The 23,512-nt window shown below is 34.6% G+C and overlaps 2 protein-coding genes across 2 annotated transcripts; one reads left to right on the forward strand and one right to left on the reverse strand.

The window, feature by feature from the left end:
* Window positions 1-96: 96 nt before the first annotated feature.
* On the reverse strand, window positions 97-5,331 carry LOC134270473 (stromal cell-derived factor 2-like). Its single transcript, XM_062752694.1, has 6 exons — window positions 5,175-5,331; window positions 4,044-4,159; window positions 3,017-3,099; window positions 2,736-2,875; window positions 2,113-2,194; window positions 97-1,673 (listed from the first exon to the last, which is right to left on the reverse strand). Exons 1-6 carry the CDS (start codon window positions 5,263-5,265, stop codon window positions 1,505-1,507), a joined length of 681 nt encoding a protein of 226 aa, XP_062608678.1. The 5' UTR covers window positions 5,266-5,331; the 3' UTR covers window positions 97-1,504.
* Window positions 5,332-5,341: 10 nt separating this feature from the next.
* LOC134270472 (alanyl-tRNA editing protein Aarsd1-like) lies at window positions 5,342-22,828 on the forward strand. Its single transcript, XM_062752693.1, has 13 exons — window positions 5,342-5,470; window positions 12,700-12,822; window positions 12,974-12,991; window positions 13,348-13,489; window positions 13,712-13,769; window positions 14,047-14,206; window positions 16,175-16,291; window positions 17,367-17,500; window positions 19,936-20,002; window positions 20,554-20,639; window positions 21,384-21,438; window positions 21,944-22,038; window positions 22,296-22,828. The coding sequence occupies exons 1-13, from the start codon at window positions 5,432-5,434 to the stop codon at window positions 22,468-22,470; spliced, it is 1,269 nt and encodes a 422-aa protein (XP_062608677.1). The 5' UTR covers window positions 5,342-5,431; the 3' UTR covers window positions 22,471-22,828.
* Window positions 22,829-23,512: the final 684 nt, after the last annotated feature.

Consider the following 23,512-nt stretch of genomic DNA (forward strand, 5'->3'; position numbering starts at 1 on the left):
TAAGGAATTATAACTCCACCAAATTCCATTAAAAGCCCTTTGAGCGTTAAAAGTAATTGTATATCTAGGATGAGGATTGTCAGAAATAATTTACAAAACATTTCCCACTCTTTATTTTTTTCTTCAGAGTCTTGTTCTAAATACAGAAAATAGATGCAAACATTGCTAAATTACATTTCAGAACAGTCAGACATTTTGAATCGAATTAGTAAAAAAAAAGTCTTTAAATAAGCCAAAGCCTGATTTTTACATCTGTGATATGAATTTCATACAGTTGATTTAAAGATTTGAAATAAGTCTCAAAATTTAGGCTACAGAGAAAAACTGCTATTTATACATGTTTTACACAACTAATACATTGAGGTAACAATCCAGCCAATGAGGATTTATTCCACAATAAAACACACTTATAACAAAGTGCTGGAGATGGTCGATTTTAATTTGTTATATCCATTTTAGTTCACAATATATCTTACAGCCACAGGGTGTAAGGAATACTTTGATGTAAATGTAAATTTTTTTTGTTTTGTTTTGCTGCACATTGCAATTTTGTGTTCTTTTAACTGATGAAAAAGATTTATCTTCTAAATTAAAAGATTGCAAACATACTATTTTTGACAGTACAGTCTGCAATATTTTACCTTAAGGTTTAAAGGCAATATCAGAGAAAATGCAAAGTTGTGGAGTTCACATACAGGTATATATATATATATATATAATTGTACAATTCACTGGATCAAGAGATCTGCATATCAATAATAACAATGAACAAAACAAGTCTCAATTCACGCAGTCTTTGGACCCAACTCATCTATAAATAAAATCACTACAGTTTGTCTCTTTTAAAATAATTATTCAGTAATCAAATTTCAAATTTCAGTGAAATACATGTAGAAGTCTGATATCCATGACACAAATACTTAACTGATATCTCATGAGTTTGTTCTTCCATCAATATCATATAAAGATCATACACTCAAAAAGAAAATGCTAGGGGAGTAAACCTGACCTATTCAATATGCAAATTATCAAGAAAGTCCAAATAAGTTATTCTTACAATTGTAATGTAACACCAATTACAAAAATAATGAGTATCAAAGTGAAGAAACATCAGATTCTACTTCTAAATGCACATAGATACACTTTTAAACAAAAATATATATGAAGAAGAATTATAAGAATGTAGAATGTTGGTAAACCATACATGTACATATATATGTGTAATCTGTTAAAAATATGGAAAGAGTCAAAGAGATTTAAAAGATTGACAAGAGACAGCCAAACAAAACACAGCTGGATGCAGCCATGTTTTAATGGCCACTACATCAATGGATAACGTAACAAAAAGCAATATGAGTTCATGAAATGAATAATACATGTACACACATAACCTTTTTCACATAACATCTAAATTATGTTTAAATTATCTTTCATTTCATAACACACAAAACAGAACATTCAGAAGAAATTTTTTGCACTTTAAGATCTATGACGTAGATTTTTATCACAATTCATCATGAGGATCTTTCACCCCTTGAGGGGGGTCTGAGGGTTTGATAAAGATCCCCTCTGCTGCCTGCCAGTAGTTCATTTCCGAGGGTGAGGGATACCCACTGACCTCTCTCTGTCCATGAATTGGTCGACCAAAGGTGTCCCCAGCAACATGTAGGTAACTAAAAAATATTGTATACATTTGACCTCATTCTATCATGCGTATCAGTAAAAACTGGTTAACAGTACACTTTTCTCAGAAACAAAACAATATAAATGTATGTGCATGTTATGATTACTATTCTTCTGAAAGTGTTCTTAAACAAGCAAAACTGGTCTGTACTGAGTACAACTTCACGTAACTCTGCAGTAAAATGTTATGTTTAAATGAGCATTGTGACTTCAAAAGATAAGGGCCTTTTTCTCATGACAACAGTCATATCATACAACTTGAAGTAAAAGATGTAATAATAGAAGTTGTGTACTTTCTGAACAACCTCATAAATGTAAATAAATAGAGAAATATACTGTAAATGAATCAACTATCATCAAGCACAATATTTTAGTTATGAAAACAGTACTCGGAATAAAGTATACTCGAAGATAAAATCTCTCACTTACTTTTCTGTGACTACATTTTTAATTCTTATTTTTTCGTTTCTACTCCAGTATTTTCCTGAACAGGTAACAACCCAGTGATCCCCTGTCAAATAGAAAACCATCATTTTACAACATGTACAAATGCCTCTGGGCAAAGTGAGATGGGATATACAGAAAATGATTTAAACGGAAGGCCCTATTTAATTAAGATTTTCTATGGGCACTTCTGTTGTTATAATTGCTATCAACTACTGCAGGTATTAAAAAATTGTTGCTGAAGAGTGAAAAATTATAATTTAAATAAAAATAGTCTTAAATTTTTGACAACATATTAAAAACATTTCCAACTCAGCATGCCTTAAATCTGGACTTGAGGATTTTGTTCTAGTATTGAGATTTGTTTTTCAAAATCATGAAAAAAAAAATCAATTTCACAGTATTGACTAAAATTTTATAAAACAAGATCCTTTGTTGTATTTTTAATCAAAATTAATTGTGTAAAAATTTGAAGCATACAGGCTGATTATTTCCCCCCAATAAATATTTCTTGGTTATTGTCTCATTTTAAGAAATTGCAGCAAACAGACTTAATCTTTTTCCCGTGATTATTTTTGGGCCATAGCCTCATTTTGGGAGATAACTACCTTCATCCCCTTCTCCTTCTTCCCCAAAAGCACTGACTTCCAGGTTCCTTGACAGAGGAGACTGGAAATGATGGCTGTGAAGATTCCTCCGCGTCGTTACGTGAAGAAGTCGAACGGTCTGTCCACACTTAATCGGATTTCTGAAAAACATAAATTCTTGACATGTGATTTAATGTTTCATAAATACTTCAAAAAAGAAAGACTCTTGTTCATGAGACTCATGATTTACATATGCATGTATATTAATTATTATGTCAGTATTCTTCTTTTAATGGTCTTACCCTCTTGTGCATTCTGTTCCAGTTTTGGCCCTGATTTGCCAGTAGCTGTTATTGTCATCTGTAGAGTCAACTGCTGTCACAGACTGAAATCAAACAGGGATATATTACTCCATACAAAAAATCTCAATAATGACAACATACAAACTTTTCTATTAAGAAATTATAAAAATATTACAGACCTGCTATAAACCTTTCCAGTGCATATCTTGCAATGTGATAAGAAAACTTTTTTGAAATGATTTTTTTTCTTTGCAAACTACTTATATATACTTGTATCTGCAGTATGCAAATTCCTTGGAGTTTAAAAAAAAAAGTTTTTAAACATGTTAAAGGATGCCATTTATTTTCAACTAATTCAAAATTGGATATGGCCCTTCATCTGAACAAAATTGAATCCTGTACTTAATTAAAGATAGTTTGTTTCTAGTTTGGTTGATTATGGTCCAGTGGATTTTGAGAAGAAGTTGAAAATGTAAAAGTATACAGAAAGACGAATACCTATCAAAATGTGATCAGAGAAGCTAACTTGAACCCTCGCCTCAGGTGAGCTATAAACAATTCTTTTTTATGATGGAAAGGCAAGACATGATTAAACAGAGGGTGATTCAGATCTAAAAAGAGGTAGCATTGCATGCACTGTTTTACACATGGATTTAAGAAGATATATTTGTAAATATTGTCTTAAATAACCATTACAGTAATTAAACTCATATATATTGCAATTAAGTAGTCAAAAAAGTTTGACATAAATTTTACAAATATACTTATATAAATTTTTCATGCTTATAACTTTGATCAGCTGCTTACTTAAAGCCTTTTGAAGAAAACATGGCTTTGTAAAAAAAATGGTAGATTGATGAATAAATGCAGTACACTGGAGATCGTGTAAAAAAGCAGTAGACTTTTGCCTAAATCGGTAGAGTTAATATGTATGCGTGTAAGCACAGAAGAAATGTCCAAAAAGCATAAGGTTAAGCAGGTCTGGTATTATGTTATCAAATTATTAAAAATCAGGTGCGAAATAAACCTGCTGTCCACTTCCTGATCCATACTTCACATCATGTGAATGTAACCGGACCCCGTGGTAGTTGTTTTTCAGCTTCAAGGTAGATCCACATGTAACATACTCATAATCAAATCGCCCTACATAAAGATAAAATCAGATGTAGGTCCAAAAGCAGGGTATCTTCTATAGAATACCACTGGATATTAGGCAATTAAATCAATAAACATGATAAAGTGAAAAACCTATTTAAACAGGTCCAGGAAAATCACTATATTTAGCTATATAGCTTAATTTACCCATATAGCTTTATTTACCTATATAATATAGCTTTATTTAGCTATTTTGGAATAAGCTTCTGTTTTATGAAAAGCAGACAAAAAGTCGCATGTAAATTATGGATGATATTTTTTTTAAAAGTTTTGATAAAAATAACTTAGGGCATAGATAGTAAAAACATTGCCTCTTTTTAAACACTTTTTAACCAAAAAATGCATCTCTATTGTTTGGATAGCTGGAAGTGCGATGAGGCATGACTAAGTGTGATTGCCTTGCATTGTGCTCAGTTATTACCAATCAATTATCTTGTTGATCAAAACTGCTTTTCTTTGTTAAAGTAGGTGCTTACTCACAGATTAACTGTTATACATGGCCCTAAAACTTTTAGATCTTTGATTGCAATTGCACAAAAGGAGAAACATTTTTATAAGTGGATTTTTGATGAATTGTTTTCAGTACATTTCAAAGTTGAAAAGTAATATTGCCTCATTATGCAACTTTTCATAAAATAGATACTTATTTCAAAATAGCTAAATAAAGCTATATTATATAGGTAAATAAAGCTATATAGGTAGATTTAGCTATATAGCTAAATATAGTGATTTTCCTGGACCTGTTAAACATACATGTAAATCATTTATTATCAGTTCATGAATCAAAGTTGAGCAATCCATTTGTATAATTAATGAATAAATTCAGCAAAGTAGTGTTTGATTTTCTTACTAACACTTCAAAAGCAAACTGAAATGGGAGTATAGGGTGAACGTGTGTTTTCAAAACATACTTATTTTCAATGGGGAAAATATAATATACCGAGGTTTAAAAAAATCATTTTCCATGCGAAAAGGTAGGAAATAGACTTAAAACATTGCATACCCGATGTTTTATCAATCAAAATTGTCATGAAAAGGAAAATAAACGCCTTTTTCATAGCATTCCAAACCCCAACACACGAGTAGAACTCCATTTTAACCGGAAATCATTGGCGTTATCTTCAAATCACGGCAAAAATCGAAAGAGTTTCCGATTAGATATAGCTTTTATTTACCTTCTTCACAAAAGAGTTCTCACCGGCAACGTGATCAATTTTCATTGGTTACTGATTAAAATATACTTTCACTTTCAGTTTCAGAATGGCTCTTGCATGTCAACAAAACAGTTACTGTAAAGAGGTGAGCTCAATGCACGCTTATCAAACAATTTTGTCTCAGAATAACTCTAGACTAATGTAATTGGACCATTTTTTTTTAATATGAACCCCGGACTGTCTTTGAGGTAGATGCAAGGGTTTGTTTGCAAACATTAAATCAGCCACTGATTGAATCGGTGAAGAATATTAAACCAGAGTGGAATTCAACTGTTTGCAGAATATGATTTAACAACATAACTGTAACAGGAAAGGATTAAATGTATGGCTGGACTGTGAATCGAACATGGGACCCTGCATCATGAGTGTCAGAAGCTCTAACCACTGAGTTACCTTTTGATTGAATATATCTTTGCAGGCCAATATACAAAATGGCAGCCCAAACCATTACATTCCTCCCTCCTTAAATGGTCTTCACCCTCGGAGACACAACCCAAGTTTTATGAATCCCTGGTAGGAATTACACCTACAAATCGATGGGTGGTCTGAATATTCTCTTCAGAGAAGTGGACAGGCTTTTGCCTACATGGATGTAGATGTAGTGGATGTAGACGAAAGCCTGTCCAGTTCTCTAAAGAGGATAGGTGGTCAACAGCATCAAATCTGCAACATGACAGTGTTTTCCTTTTATTTCAGAGGAAAGGGTTAGAGATCAGTTGTAACAGGCTAAGGTATGAGGTTTATGAACAAAATCTCTGTGGACCTTACAACAAATTGTTATTTCAAAGTGGCATTTTTGTCAATTGAAGAGGTCAATTTGGCCGGTTGTCGCTTCTTAGGGAAAACACCGCAGAAGAGTAGAAAATGTATGCATAGCTTGACCAGGAATCAAATCCTGGACCCCTGCATCACTAGTCAAATGCTCTGTTAACTGAGTCTGATATCCATGGCTCAAACTATTACATACAGTCCCTGAAATGTTCTACTTTCCCACCTGAACGACGAACGAACGCTGAACGAATGTTGAACGAACGCAGAGCGAACGGTGAGTGAACGATGTGCGAACGGTGAACGCAACTTGGTGAACTATGTGTGAATGGTGAGTGAACGCAGAACGCGAACGGAGCGGGAACGCGAGCACAAAGTGAACGGTGAACGAACGGTGAACGAACGGTGAACGCAAGATGAACGATTTATTCGGAATGCCTTCGGTCTTTTCCTTGTATTGAAATTATTCTTTTATTCTAAAATTCAAATGTCAAAAATAAATATAAATACACAATAGATAAACAAAAGAGAAATAAATAGATAAATAAATAAGTAAAATGAATAATAAAAAAAATTCTACACATATGTATGTTTAAATCGATACTTTAATAACATGATTTTAATCGCCGTCAAACGTGAATTTGTTACCGCGTGTAGTTAAAAAAAAATTGATCTTATATTATAGTAAATAATTATGTTTATTCTTTTAACTAATAAAATAATGTGGACTTTTGAAGATAAAACTACTACTGAGATAAACAATAGATAAATAGATAAATAAATAAATAAAAACATTTTTTTTCTGCACATACTTATGTTTAAATCGATATTTTAATAACATGATTTTAATCGTCGTCAAACGTAATCTACTTATATAGTAAATAATTATGCTTATTCTTTTCACTAATAAAATAATGTGGACTTCTGAAGATAAAACAACTACTTATAAAATGAATTAATTACATTGTACGGGGTTGAAACAACCGTACATATATTTCCATGCCAAAGCGATTCTGAGTAAAATAACGGATTTTTTTTTAAATTCACAATTATCTGTTGACATTGACTGTTATCATACTGCATAAAAATTCTCATTTTATTTAAATTCTACTGCAAAATATTCTATATTTATGTGCCTTTTTATTCTTTTATGACGATTATTTTAGCTAACTTCTTCATGTATCTGTAGACATTTCCCGGCCGTGATTATACTCGGTCAGTATGTTAGAAAGAGGCATTCAAATTATTTGTAATACATGTGTAGATTAAATTTTCAAAACTAAATAAGTAATGTGTTGTCATAGTTTTTATTAAACAGAGAAATGTACGAGAGAGAGAGAGAGAGAGAGAGAGAGAGAGAGAGAGTAAGAGAGAGAGATAACCCCCTCGATTCTCAGATATATGTTGTATCAAATAAAAATTCTAATTATTTTTCCTAAATATTCCAAGCAATAAAGGTAATTTTTTTTTTTAGATTAACAAATCCATTTGACAGTAATCATTGGCTTTTATTTTCCATCATCAAGTTCACACAGTTCACAGGAAGTCCGTGCTACATTTGTAGTAGCGTGCTTGTGCTGTCAATCAAAATAATTCGACACAGTGGAGGTGTGGAAATCGCGTTTCACCGAACATGCCGAAGGCAAAGAGTCAATTAGTATTCCAAGAATTTTTCGTGTTTTTCCCAATCATTTCTAGATCTGATTTTTGCATTCCTGCAGAAAAAAAAATAATTCGAATATATACTTGGAAGGATTAAGTTTTAAATTGAATGTGAAACATATTCCCTGCCAATTTAAAATACTACTGTCGGCACAAGTTTGTACTAAAATTCTATTGTTTAATGACTGTTTGATGTTGGTTTTAAGACTGATTTTCTTGTGTTACAATACAAATTAAATATTAATTAAAATATACTGAAAAAAACTCAGTAAGAATTTTAATTCGGGAGAAAAGGCACCGGGGGAGGGGGGTCTTAATTATACTAAATAGTAAAAAACATATTTTTAAACATATGTTTAGGTACGGTGAAGGAAGGAATTTTTCTTCTCTAATAATAGACTATTTTAAACAGTTGGTCTTTTCTAAAATTTAAAACCACACCATCAATTTAATTAGCTCTAAAGATATTTAATTAACTGAATATTTGCAGTACTGTTAATAATTTTCAAACCTACAGGTAGTTTAAATACGTGTAGAAATATTTTTTTTTTATGTATTCTTGTCCTGTAAAAGACTTGGATTAATTTTTATACATCCATTAATAATTTGTCCTCTTTAAAATTACATCAAATTGATGCCGTGCGTGAAGCATTTGTACATTGCCCTTTTTTGAATTTAATATTTTAGCATCGTTCTACATACATGTAGGTACTTAATGTATTAATTATTTTCCAGGGAAAATTCATGAAATAAGTAACAGCTGAGTTATAATAATAGAAATATAAATATCATAGATAATTTTTGCAATGAAATAATTATTCTTCAAACACGATATTTAAGTTATTTAATTAAAAAACATGTAAATCCTTACCATCAAAAAGATAGGTCCTTTCACTTCGGAGTTCCGAATGACAATGAAGACTGAACGATAAGTGAACGGTGAACGCAAAGTAAACGAAACGAAGAGCGAACGGTGAACGCGAGCGCACGGTGAATGGTGAACGCAATACTGTGAACGAAGAGCGAACGGTGAACACACGCTGAACGAACGGTGAGCGAACGGAAAAATGGGAAAGTAGAACGTTTCAGGGACTGTAACATATGCCATTCAGTGGTTCAGCAAAACACCATTAAGACAATGAAAGTACATGTATATGGAACAACCTTGCATCAGGTGCTGCACAATCTCTTTAGCAAGCTTTATCAGATTGGGCACAGCCTGCTAAATAGTTGCTCATCCTCCTGTTGGTTGTCAGCTGTCCACATCAGAAAATAAGTCTAAAATGGTTTTTCTTTTTTTATTCAAATCCAATTTTTTTTTAGAAAAATAAAGCAATTGCTCATTTTGCATGGGCCTCAAATGGGGGGATTCCTCATGCAATCATAACAGTATGGTAATTTTCCATGTGAAATTTCTGATGAACTTCTTAAACAAACCTCTAGCTGTCTGTAATTACTGAATTACTTGCTTGATGAATCAAAAAAAGTATTTTTTGTGTCTACATGGTCCAGTTGAAAACAAATTCCATATTGTCTAGTGGTTTTAATATTGAGAAATTAACTTTCAACTGCTCTTTAGATTTCCATGAATATCCCATTAAAATAGATTTCCATGAATATCCCATTAAAATAACCTCCTTAAACGGTGGGCATATCTTGCTGTAATATTCATTTTTCTACATTTAAATTTGAAAGTCTCTATTTTTAATTTTCTTTTAGGTTGAAGTTGCAAATTCCATGTAACTCTTTATGTTCAGTGTGCATATCTATGATGAATTAAATATATTTCATCAATGTTTCTGTATGAAAGATGTACAGTACAGTTAGTTCCATTATTACTTGCCTATTTGTTCTGTTACATTAAAGATAGGCCACGGTACTTTTACCCATCAACGTAATTCACAAAACCTGCTTTATAAAACATTTTTGCGAAAACCCGACTAAAATCGGTACCGCCGTTTCAAAGATAATCAATGTTGAACGTCTGCATTTGCACCTGTGAAAACGATCAAAAATCCTTGACAATGTCACTTCCGGTTTAAATGCAATCAAGTTCAATGACGTCACAAGTGTGTCTCGCTTCCCTCAAGTGAGAGGTGAATAAATGACAGAAAACGCTGTTTCGGATAATTCTGATAGTCCATTAGAGAAAGAATCGCTAGAAATTTCTTGTGGATCGTCAAGTTCTGATGAGGATTCATTGCTGTGCAATAATATAAAAATTTGAGAGTAGAACCCTTTCGTTTTGAACCCTACACTAGATCTAACGATCACAAACGATGTGGAACCCCAGGAAGCAAATCGTTTGAATACTATTTACGTTCATACTATTGATTGGTATGTGAGTAAAACGATAGAAAATATTCTCAAGTAGCATTTTAAATCATTATTGTAAAAAATATATTGAATAAAAACACAATTCGACACATAACCTATTTCACACACCCCCCCCCCCCCCCAAAGGCCTAAAAAGCTAACAACATGAATAATGTTAGTCCCTACTGATTTTAATTTTGCGTTCATTTTTTTCATTTGTTGTGGTCTAATTAGTTTAATAAATATTTTTTTCATTGTCTTTCTTATGATTTGCCATGTTTTTTTTTAACAAATGACTCCAGTCCCTCCGTAAAAATTTATGCATGACTTTTTAAAATTAATTTAGAACAAAGTCGCGTTAATTCGGTAGTTGCAGTTGAATAAATTTTAAAAGATAAAAAAAATTGTATGTTTTACAATTTTGTAAAAAGAAAAAAAAAATTTTTATATTCATATCAAAATAAATTAGGAATTAAATTTGTTAAGCTCTAAAAAAAAAAAAAAAAAAAAAAAAAAAACAGGCTACGTATATATACGAGAGATCTAGACTTGATGCAACACAATCAATTCAAAGTCAGATGTTAAATTCGACTTTCAGAGTATACTAAAATTGATAAAATATGTACATGTATAATCTGTTTTTATGTGCCACCTTATTCACGTGTTTGTACGTTGTTTCATGCAATATATTATTCAATATTGAACAAGTTAAGGGGCCCGGATGACATTCTACCGGTACCTTACAGATGTCCAATCTAAACATTACGGTAAATAGAAGACAGTTGATACACAGTTACATGCATGTAAATTTTAATAAACAATTAAATTCATATTCAGTGTCAAGGAGAACAAGACAATTTAAGTAAAGATGGTGTGAAATGGGCCTTACTCCTGAAATCCAAACAATATAATTTGAACAATATTTATTCAGTGTAAACTGAGTATAGATTGGGCAACAGGCTAAGCCTATAGATACCCTCTCTATAACAGGTCAAGGTTACAATACAATGAACAGAGTGGATATTTACACGGTAGCTTGTGACTGTAAGCAAAAGTTTGAATTATTTGTGATAGACAGATCATTATGCATAATGCGCACAATCGGTAATCTTGGGCTTACTCCGCTACACTCCAGTCAAACACAGGTATACGAGCCATCCAAGGTGTTACTGTGTACGCCATACAACCCCCCACCCCCCAATAGAATTCATAAAGTCACAAATTAATGATGATTTTATGAAGAAAAAAAACGTAGTTATTTTTTTTTTTTTAATCCTATTTAATTTTTCATTTTATATTTATGACAGGGTGGGTAAATCTTAAAATAAAAATGTCGAAATTTCTTTCATTCCTGATTGAAAAAAAAATCATATGCCGTAAACAGACAGGTATAGAAAGGAACTTCATTTGTGGGAAATGGCTTTTTAAAGGTTATTTTACAGAGATAAAAAAGGAAGTCAACAGGCAATATTATTAAGAGTTCACAAGCGTAAATATACATGTAAGCAGTGATTAAATACAATCGCAGTGTAAATTGAGATACACTCTAGGTCTACGTCAACACTAAGAAACGGGGTGCACAACTTCCAAATATCAAGTTATCATGATCCTCTACAAATGCCATCTATGATTGAGAAAGTATACGGAACTAATGAGGTGTGAAGAAAATCTACATGCACCCTGCACTTAACTGATGATGTGAACTTCAAAACAATGATCCGGCACTTCATTACAATGTAATTGATCAAATATATGAGCGATGTTTTTTAGAGGGGGGGGGGGGGGAGTGCTGCTTGTACCAGCCTTTTTAAAGTTATGGTCGAACTAAAAAAGAATTTTTTAGTAAATTAAATGTGTAAAAACAAAAATGGAGAAGCAAAATCGAAACGAAAAAAAAAAATAATTAATTTTAAAAAATTTAGAGAGAATAAAGAAAAAAATCTGAATTAATTATTGAAAGGCTTCCCTTTTCGTAGTGATAAAAAACTTGCGCATCCAAAAAAAAAATGGGGGGTGTTGGATGAGGAGGAGGGGGGGGGGTAATCAAACCATTTAATTTCAATATTTATACATGTAGTCCGGAACTATATTGTTTTTGCCAGAGATGAAATTATGCGTAGCAATCAGAAAATAAAACTAGCGTACTGCCTGCATGCGTTAAAGGCGTTTGATTTTAAAATTTTACATGAACTAATGCTTGTTCGCTCTTCATTTTAGACTATACAATATGCTGCATGTCACACTTGTGACGTCACACACGTCACTTCCGGTAAACAGCTAATTTCAGTGCGAGCTCACAGGTGTAAACTAAGCTATTTTTAGTAATATCTCCAATCAGCAAGAGAGATGGTAGGTGAGCTGTATATCATTTTACTCGTATTTATAATGACTATCGAACTATGTTAAAATGTAAAACCTGCCAAGCCTTTCTTTAAATGTTGATGGCATTATCTTAGAATGATTGATAACCATCTAAATTTGTATGTTTCTCTTCACAGGTATTTCAAGAAACACAAAATTCAGAAACTTTTTAAATTGATGATTAAAGGAAATTTAATCCCTTTTTAGTTTCAGACAAAGGTGAAGAGTTGCACACCTGCAGAATTACCGGGTAAAAGTAAGAAGGAAAAGCTGAAGGGGTTCGAGGTGATTCTAGAAGATACCATACTGTTCCCAGAGGGGGGTGGACAGGTACAGACCAAGCTGAAGTCAGTCATATACGAGCCAATTTATTGATTTAAAATTGTAAAATAAATCTCATTCACACCTTTGTTCAGAGGACCAATTGACATCCTTAAAATTAAGAATTTTTTAAAGTTAATATATGTTTGTTCTTTTTCAGCCAGATGACAGAGGCACAGTAAGTAGAATTTCATTTGAACTCTCTTGGTTCATCTGTGTTGAGGCATTAAATATAAAATTATTTGCAGAGGGTTTAGCCTGGTGTATACAATTCTGATAATGTTTGTACGTAATTGTGTGGTGTGTTCAAGGATGTACAGTGTGTTAATGGTTATTTTCACTTTATTATGGGAAGATGTAAATCGTTCTACATTCTCAATATCTTAATATGATAATTATCTCACTAATGTCAGCAATTACATAGAGTACTGTAGAGGTAGTAAATGATGGAACTCATTCACAAAATACATTGAGGTGCCAGCACATTATGTAATTAATACATGTACTGTTACGTGTTTAATCCCCTCGTTTTAGATCAATGACGTGGAGGTTTTACGCATCACAAGACGAGGAGCAGATGCTGTCAATTTCGTCACTAAGGAGATACAGGCTGGTACAGAAGTATGTCTCAAAGTGGACTGGAAGAGGAGGTTTGACCACATGCAGCAACATACAGGTTACTCATACATATCATTATTTGGTGTCTGTTCAATCATTGGACATAGTTGTTGATCCACAATATTTAGATGACCAAGCTCAACTTATTGGTAAAATACATACCCTTCTCAGATATATGCATGTATTAAAATGTTGTTACACATCTTAAACATTTTTTAAACACATTTTTCAATTTATAAGTATAAAAAGTTATCGTAGGAAATTTTTGAACAATTTTCAGGACAGCACTTGATAACAGCCATAGCAGAAAGCATGTATGGATGTCCCACCACATCATGGTGAGAAGTAATTTGAATAAAAAAAATTCTAGATTTAATCACTAGTAATTTTTAAGATTTGATTGAGGATATAATTATCCAGTCAAGCAATCAAGTACAATTTATACCTTTGTAAGAAAGTGAAGCTGAAAAGCCGTATTTCACCTCAGTTTAAAAAAAGATTGCCATCTGAAGTGGTTGTAATTAAGCTGAGTTCAAAGTTCATTGAGTTGTTGATAAAAATATGTAATTCATAAGAAACTAATAAGGTGTGAGGTTCATATATTTTATTATTAAGGTGTCTCGGAGAAAACATATCGTCAATCGAGTTAGACATTCCGTCCCTGACTGACCAGCAGGTGGCAGACCTGGAGGACACAGTGAATGAGAAGATACTGGCCAGTATCCCAGTCACACCACACCTCTACCACGACAAGGAGGACCCAGAACTCCAACAGGTAAATCTTAAGTGGTACCTCTACCACAACAAGGAGGACCCAGAACTCCAACAGGTAAATCTTAAGGTGGTACCTCTACCATGATAAAGAGGACCCAGAACTCTAACAGGTTAATCTAAAACTGGTACGTCTACCACAACAAGGAGGACCCAGAACTCCAACAGGTAAATCTTAAAGTGATTCCTCTACCACATCAAGGAGGACCCAGAACTCCAACAGGTAAATCTTAAAGTGGTACCTCTTCCACAACAAGGAGGACTAGAACTCCAGAAGGTAAATCTTAAAGTGGTACCTCTACCACCATAAGGAGGACCCAGAACTCCAACAGGTAAATCTTAAGGTGATACCTCTACCACATCAAGGTGGACCCAGCACTCCAACAGGTAAATCTAAAGTGGTACCTCTTACACGCCAAGCAGGATCCAGAACTCCAACAGGTAAATCTTAAAGTGGTATCTCTACCACGACAAGGAAGACCCATAACTCCAACAGGTAAATCTTAGGTGGTACCTCTACCACAATAAGGAGGACCCAGATCTCCAACAGGTGAATCATAAAGTGGTACCCTCTACCACCACAAGGAGGATCCAGAACTCCAACAGTAAATCTTAAAGTGGTACCCTCTACCATGACAAGCAGGATGAAGAACTCCAACAGGTAAATCTTAAAGTGGAACCTCTATCACCACAAGGAGGACCCAGAACTCCAACAGGTAAACCTTAAAGTGGTACCTCTACCACGACAAGGAGGATCCAGAACTCCAACAGGTAAATCTTAAAGTGGAACCTCTACCACCACAAGGAGGACCCAGAACTCCAACAGGTAAGTCTTAAAGTGGTACCCTCTACCATGACAAGGAGGACCCAGAACTCCAGAGGGTAAATCCTAAAGTGGTACCTCTACCACGACAAGGAGGATACAGAACTCCAACAGGTAAATCATGAAGTGGTACCCTCTACCACGACAAGGAGGATCCAGAACTCCAACAGGTAAATCTTAAAGTGGTACCCTCTAACATGACAAGGAGGACCCAGAACTCCAACAGGTAAATCTTAAAATGGTACTTCTACCACCACAAGGAGGACCCAGAACTCCAACAGGTTAATCTTAAAGTGGTATCTCTACCACGACAAGGAAGACCCATAACTCCAACAGGTAAATCTTAAGGTGGTACCTCTACCATGACAAGGAGGACGCAGAACTCCAACAGGTAAATCTTAAAACTGGTACCTCTATTACAACAAGGAGGACCCAGATCTCCAACAGGTAAATCTTAAAGTGGTACCTCTACCACCACAACGAGGACCCGGAACTCCAACAGGTAAATCTTAAAGTGGTACCTCTACCATAACAAGGAGGACCCAGAACTCCAATGGGTAATTCTTTAATGGGTACCTCTACCACCACAAGTAGGACCCAGAACTCCAACAGGTAAATCTTAAAGTGGTACCCTCTACCATGACAAGCAGGATTCAGAACTCCAACAGGTAAATCTTAAAGTGGAACCTCTACCACCACAAGGAGGACCCAGAACTCCAACAGGTAAATCATAAAGTGGTACCTCTACCACGACAAGGAGGACCCAGAACTCCAACAGGTAAATCTTAAAGTGGTACCTCTACCACATCAAGGAGGACCCAGAACTCCAACAGGTAAATCTTAAAGTGGTACCTCTACCACCACAAGGAGGATCCAGAACTCCAAAATGTAAATCATAAAGTGGTTTTCATTGTCAAACTGCTTAAAAGACAAAGGTTGGTATATACCTATCAATTTTACAGCTACTTTCAATTTAAAAAATTTGTAATACAATGCACTAAAATAGTATTATATTTTCTTTATAATTTACTGATTTTTTTTATATAAAATTGATACATGCATCTTGACTAAAGTTGATTTTAATCAAATAAGGTAACCATAAAGAATTATACACATTAAAATGTAATAATATCCTGTTTGTTTTATCAGTTCCGTTGTCGGGGGCTCCCAGATGATCACGTTGGCCCTGTTCGTGTCCTACATGTAGACGGAATCGACTCGACACTCTGCTGCGGAACGCATGTCTCCAACCTCTCTCATCTTCAGGTTAGTTCCAAGACCACCGGTTCCTATAGGCAGACTTATAGACAATCAGGTCAGTTCCTAGACCTCTGGTCCTTATAGGCCACTTATAGACATTCAGGTCAGTTCCTAGACCTCTGGTCCTTATAGGCCACTTATAGACATTCAGGTCAGTTCCTGGACCTTCAGTCCTTAAAGGCAGACTTATAGACATTCAGGTCAGTTCCTAGACCTCTGGTCCTTATAGGCCACTTATAGACATTCAGGTCAGTTCCTGGACATTCTGGTCCTAATAATCAGACTTATAGACATTCAGGTCAGTTCCTAGACCTCTGGTCCTTATAGGCCACTTATAGACATTCAGGTCAGTTCCTGGACCTTTGATCCTTATAGGCAGACTTATAGACATTCAAGTCAGTTCCTTGACATTCTGGTCCTAATAATCAGACTTATAGACATTCAGGTCGGTTCCTGGACATTTTAGTCCTTTTAGGCAGACTTATAAGCATTCAGGTTAGTTTGTAGACCTCTGGTGCTTATAGGCAGACTTATAGACACTCAGTTCAGTTCCTGGACATTCTGGTCCTAAAACTTATAGACATTCAGGTCAGTTCCTGGACATTCTGGTCCTTATAGACTTATAGACATTCAGGTCAATTCCTGGACATTCTAGTCCTAATAATCAGACATATAGATATTTAGGTCAGTTCCTGGATCCCGGGTCCTTATAGACAGACTTATAACATTCAGGTCAGTTTCTGGACATTCTAGTCCTTATAGGCAGACTTATAGACACTCAGGTCAGTTCCTGGACATTCTGGTCTTAAAACTTATAGACATTCAGGTCAGTTCCTGGACCTCTGGTCCTTATAGACTTAGACATATTGGGTCAATTCCTGGACATTCTGGCCCTTAGAATCAGACTTATAGACATTCAAGTCAGTTCCTGGATCTCTTGACCTTAGAGACAGACTTATAGGCATTCAAGTCATTCCTAGAAATGGCTTATGATTTATGACAACTTGATACAATTGTGTCTTCCTTGTAAACCCAATTTTCAACAATATTGAATCCTTTTTATGTAACCATTTTATTTCAGTCTATCAAATTGTTGTGGGTAGAAAAGGCAAAGAAGAAAGACAGAACAAATCTAATGTTTGTGGCTGGAGGTCGAGTTCTTCAATATTTAGGTCGCTGTGTCAAAGTTGAAAGGTCACTGACAACATTACTCAAGTAAGCACATTAATGTTTATTTTCTTTGTACATGATATAATACCTGTGTACTAGATCAGAATTAGTCCTTTTAAGGTCACCTGAGTAAACTCAGGTGACCTATTGCTATCCGTTTTCGTCCGTCGTCGTGCGTCGTCCGTTAACATTTGAACATTTTCAGCTTCTTCTCTGCAACCACTGAACCAATTTCAACCAAATTTGGCACAAAGCATCTATGGGTGAAGGGGAACAAAAATTTTGAATTTCATGATCCCTGCCCCCCTGGGGCCTGAGGGGTGGGGCCAAAACCACTAAAATTAATGCAATCTTTAAAAATCTTCTTCTTTACTCCTGGACATCAAGCAGGCAAACTGTTTGCATGATTGTAATAAGCTTTGAGTCCTCTACCAAAATTGTGAAATTCATGGCCCCAGGGTCAGGAGTTCTAGTGCTAGGGCGGGGCTAAATAAGTATATAGTGAAAATGCATTATTTCTTTGAAAATCTTCTTCTCTGCTTCTGGGTATTAAATAAACTAACTAAGTGCATAGTTATGATGAGAAAGAGTGCCTCTACCAAAATTGTGAATTTTATGGCCCCAGGGTCAGGGGTTCTAGTGTTACACACAAGATTATATAGTGAAAATGCTTTATTTCTTTGAAAATCATCTTCTCTGCTCCTGGGTATTAAATAAACTAAACTAGTGTATAAATATGATGAGCAAGAGTGCCTCTACCAAAATTGTGAATTTAATGGCCCCAGGGTCGGGGGTTCTAGTGTTAGGGCGGGGCACACATAGATTATATAGTGAAAATGCATTATTTCTTTGAAAATCTTCTTCTCTGCTTCTGGGTATTAAATAAACTAAATAAGTGCATAGTTATGATGAGAAAGAGTGCCTCTACCAAAATTGTGATTTTTATGGCCCCAGGGTCAGGGTTTCTGGTGTTAGGGCAGGACTCTATAGATTATATAGTGAAAATACATGAATTCTTTGAAAATCTTTTTCTCTGCTCCTCAGTATTAAATAAACTAAATTAGTGCATAAATATGATGAGCAAGAGTTCACACAAATTGTGAATTTTATGGCCCCAGGGTCAGGGGTTCTAGTGTTACGGGGCAGCGCAGATTATATAGTGAAAATGCTTTATTACTTTGAAAATCATCTTCTCTGCTCCTGGGTATTAAATAAACTAACTAAGTGCATAAATATGATGAGCAAGAATGCCTCTACCAAAATTGTGAATTTTATGGCCCCAGGGTCAGGGGTTCTGGTGTAAGGGGGGGGCTCTATAGATTATATAGTGAAAATACATGAATTCTTTGAAAATCTTTTTCTCTGCTCCTCAGTATTAAATAAACTAAATTAGTGCATAAATATGATGAGCAAGAATGCCTCTACCAAAATTGTGAATTTTATGGCCCCAGGGTCAGGGGTTCTAGTGTTAGGGCGGGGCTCTATAAATTATATAGTGAAAATGCTTTATTACTTTGAAAATCATCTTCTCTGCTCCTGGGTATTAAATAAACTAAATTAGTGCATAAATATGATGAGCAAGAATGCCTCTACCAAAAATGTGAATTTTATGGCCCCAGGGTCAGGGATTCTGGTGTTAGGGCAGGGCTCTATTGATTATATAGTGAAAATACATGAATTATTTGAAAATCTTTTTCTCTGCTCCTGGGTATTAAATAAACTAACTAAGTACATAGTTATGATAAGCAAGAATGCGTCTACCAAAATTGTGAATTTTATGGCCCCAGGACCAGGGGTTCTGGTCTTAGGGCGGGGCTCTATAATGATTATGCAGTGAAAAATTACATTAAATCTTTGAAAAAATTTTTCTCTGGGTACGAAGCAGATGAATTACCTTAATATAGTTATGATGAGCAAGGGTACTAATCATCCGGAACTGTGAATTTCAAGGCTTTAGGGTCAGGGGTACCAAAGGGGGGGGGGGGCTGTATTTATGTACTAAAAATGAATGAATTGTTTGAAATCTGCTCCTTTTCAAAATTTGTCCAGTGTGTGGATCTAGGCCTAAGGATCAGGGGTACATGTGGTAAGGGCACTATTAATTACCGGTATTGCTGAATATTTTTGATAAGTTGAAATGCATTTTTTGTTCCCCTACCCTACTTATGGGTATTAAGTAACCGAGCTAAGCAACTGCTGAGTGTATTGTTATGATTATCAATGTTTCAAAATTGTGAATGCCATGCATCTGGCTTAAAACATGAATCAAATTCAATAACTGGAAAGTTGTTGCATAATGCTCAGGTGACCTATAAGGCCCATGGGCCTCTTGTTGTTTCTTGATAATCATTTCATTACGGGATGTTACTTTCATTAAAATAATATTGGAACAGATTGGCAAATACATGTACCTGTATACAAAGGTAATTGTAGTGACTGATTATAAGACATAAACTAACTATCGTGTTACCTTGTTTTAGGGGCCCGCTGGAGGATCACTATGAACTGACAGATAAAGCTGTGAAAGGATTTAAAACAACCCAGAAGGTAGTTATCTTTTAATGTCAGAAGATGAATACAATAAAATTCCTGTGCTTTATCAAAACAATTACATATGACATGATTTACCTGTATTATTTGATTATTAGACTAGGCACCAGTTTATAATATTGTGTAAAGTTTATAATCACACTCTAAAATCCCCAAAAAATGAAATTTTGGAATCTACAAAAATTACCTTTTTTGAGCATTTGATCATTCATGCATTTATCATAAACATCCAATGGAAGTTGCTTCAAGATTGAAAGTTGTGAATGCTCACACCTAATGTTGCAGGGGTCATTACAAATATTATCCTTAGATATCTTACCGGTAACTATTACAGTAAAACTAGTTTAGAGTGAACACAGATATTGCAAATTCATGGATATAGCGAAGCTATCTTGGATACCCAACTATATAAATTTAAAGAAACTTTGTAGGGATATAATAAATTATGGATATAGCAAAGTTATTTCATGAATCTAAGTGACTTCTTTATAACCGAGTTCTACACTATCTGCACTGTATCTGCACTTTAAATGTCTGTTATTTTACAGTATGTCACATCACTTTTGCGAGACCTTGCTGTCTTTGAGGGACAGAAGTTTAAAACAGACAGCAGCCCTTTCCTTAGTCTCCACAGGTTAGTCAGTCATGCCTCTGGCTTTATCATCTACTCTGAAATAATACTGTATAGTGACTGGCAGGGCTCGACATTAACGCTTGTCCGGTACCAATGAAAAAAAAATTCAGACAAGTGAATATTGCTGGGCACTTGTCCGATTGGACAAGTGATTTTTCTATGTAAAGAAGTCTTCAAATAATAATAATCATAAAAAACAACTTTTGTAAAATTTATCGAATAAAAATGGAAGCAGTACATAAACCTGAATTTCGATCCCGATATGAATCGCTATGTAAGTTCACACTTGATCGGGATCGATGTTCACTAATTGCAGCCATACTATTGCATGGCGTGGATCTTATGACGTTTGTGAGTTTAAAATATATTTGATTGATTTTACAGATTCACTTGCGAACATTTATGCTGTTGTCAGGACAGGAAATCTAGATAAAATTTTGTTTTATATGTGTTTGTCTTATTTATCAATAACAACACTTATAAATCAAGCACATTTAATTTTTTGATTGTTTTCAAGTTGACATAACAAGACATTCATTGAAAAATTTTCGGACAAGTGAAGTTGAAGTTCGGACAAGTAAATATCTTGGTCACTTGTCCGAATGGACAAGTAGGAAAAAAAGTTAATGTCTAGCCCTGACTGGTGATTTCATAACTGATTTGGGAGAAAAAGTTCAGTTGCAGGAGTTTAAAATGTGCCTTTGTTATCATATTACACTGAAAATGATTTTTTTGATTTGCCAGGAAAGAAGGAGACCTGGAGTTTATGAACATCATTGTGCAGCAAGTGAATAATTCTGTGAGTAGCTTGGTAAATATTAAGGAGGCATTGGGTGGTTTCTTGAGAATTCATTATTGTAGAAGTATTCCTGGCACACACATCAAAGTAGACTTGTGTTTTCTATATGTGTATTTAAATATGTGAAACAAATATTTAAAATAATCTAATGTGAAATAGAATTGAAAAGAAAACCTGATGACAGACACAGTGATATTCTTGGAAATTCACACGCATATCAGGCACTTGACTTTTCACTTGGCAAAATTTACTCTCAGTCGTAAATATCAATTATTTATTACACTTAACTTTTTAAAGAGCTATCAAAGAGAAAATAGTTGGAAAAATAATTAATATGTGTCCCTTACCTGAGATCTGTTCAACAGAGGGAGCGCTCATGAGCATTATTACTGGAGGAATAAGAAACTTTGGAGAGCGCTGTTGAACGTTCACTCTGTTGAACAGGCCTTGGGTATATTGTATTGTTATGTATTGTAACTGACCTTGATAATTACATGTACCACAGAACAAGATCTGCTTCCTAACAGTGGGTGATGAAAAAGGGGCGGGTCTGTTTTTGTTGTCTGGACCAGAAGACTTTATCAAGGATATGGGACCAAAGTAAGTTTCCATAGTCATGCCCTGGGAAAAAGTTTTGATTCCAGACTCAGTTGATCAAAGTTCAAGGGGAGTAAACGTGAAATCAAGAAGGAATACTTTGCACTGCAGTGCCCTTGTAACATTTACTTCAATCCATATCCAGTGCGTTATGAACATTATAGCTATAAATCTTTAAACAATCAATTTATTTTACTTGAATTAGAAAGATTTTAGACTGAAACAAATAAATGTACTGTAATCTCCATTTCATGTTTCAGAGTTGCAGAAATTCTGAATGGGAAAGGTTCCATTAACAGGGGAAACTATCAAGGAAAAGCTAATAAGCTTTCTCAAAAAGGGAAAGCTGATAAGCTGATCCAAGAATACCTGTCATCAAAGGACAATACAGAGAAATGTGCTGACAATAATATACAGGAAAAAAAAGAACCTTAAGAACATCTGTGATTTTGCCATTAATTTTACATACACCTGTGAATTTTTTTTCTATTTTCCCTTCTGTGAGATGTCAAATTAAAAGCAGTAAACAGTACCTACTATTGTTAACTATGGTCTATTCCAGTGGAAATTAATAGGTATTAGTATCTCATTTAATCAGGGTTGCCATGATAGTAACTGCAGTGTCTGCATATCAGTACTTGTTTGCTGCAAGTATTGGAGAATACATGGATGTACAGTGAATCTTATTCAATCCAGATGCTGCGAAAATCAGTATCTTGTCTAATATACGGAAAGGAAAAAGAAACGCATGACAACATAATATGCAAAAATATTTTGACTATGCTATGTGGCCAAAAAGTATGAAAATTGGTCAGATGTTTATTTTGGTTATTTTGCACAAAAATCGCTGGTCCAAACTTCTCAACCATGAAATGTATCATGTTGGGAAAGTGATAAAAAGCCAAAAACACGTGCATATTGATGATTACAGTTTTTGTAGTGCCAAACGATGCATGAGATTTATAGACATTGTTTTTGCACATTTTCAGTCAGTATAAATTTCTTGCAATCATGGTACGGCTGACGGAAGTTACATTGGGTCTAGTGATTGAATTGCAGAAGTGAATAAAAAGGCAACAACATGTTGCTGTGCAGTTTGTTTTTAACTTTTCAACAAACAAAAAAAAAAATTTTCGGTTGTCAGAGAGAAACATTAAAGTTTCCAACCAACTATGACGGTGACGTTGGCGGGTAACAAACTAACAACGTCACATCATGATAAGGCTTTTCATCATGCCACCTCGGTTATCGTCAAGGCATTATCAATGAAACCGATATTTATACAGCAGACAATCATACTCATAATTTTTTCCCAAAAACTGACAGAAACTCTGCTTTAATTTGCTCCGCGAGCTTGGCAACTTTACGTCGATTTTACTTGCACACGCGCACGTACGCGTTGTATGCGTTATGTTTGTTCCACTGGGAAAATTTAGCTAGTGTTTGACGAGACTTTCTAACAACATTAATTCACGTG

The sequence above is a fragment of the Saccostrea cucullata genome, unplaced genomic scaffold (assembly GCF_032062105.1).
Source record: "Saccostrea cucullata isolate Sc308-1 unplaced genomic scaffold, CSIRO_AGI_Scuc_v1 ctg1210, whole genome shotgun sequence".
Classification (NCBI taxonomy): Eukaryota; Metazoa; Mollusca; class Bivalvia; order Ostreida; family Ostreidae; genus Saccostrea; species Saccostrea cuccullata.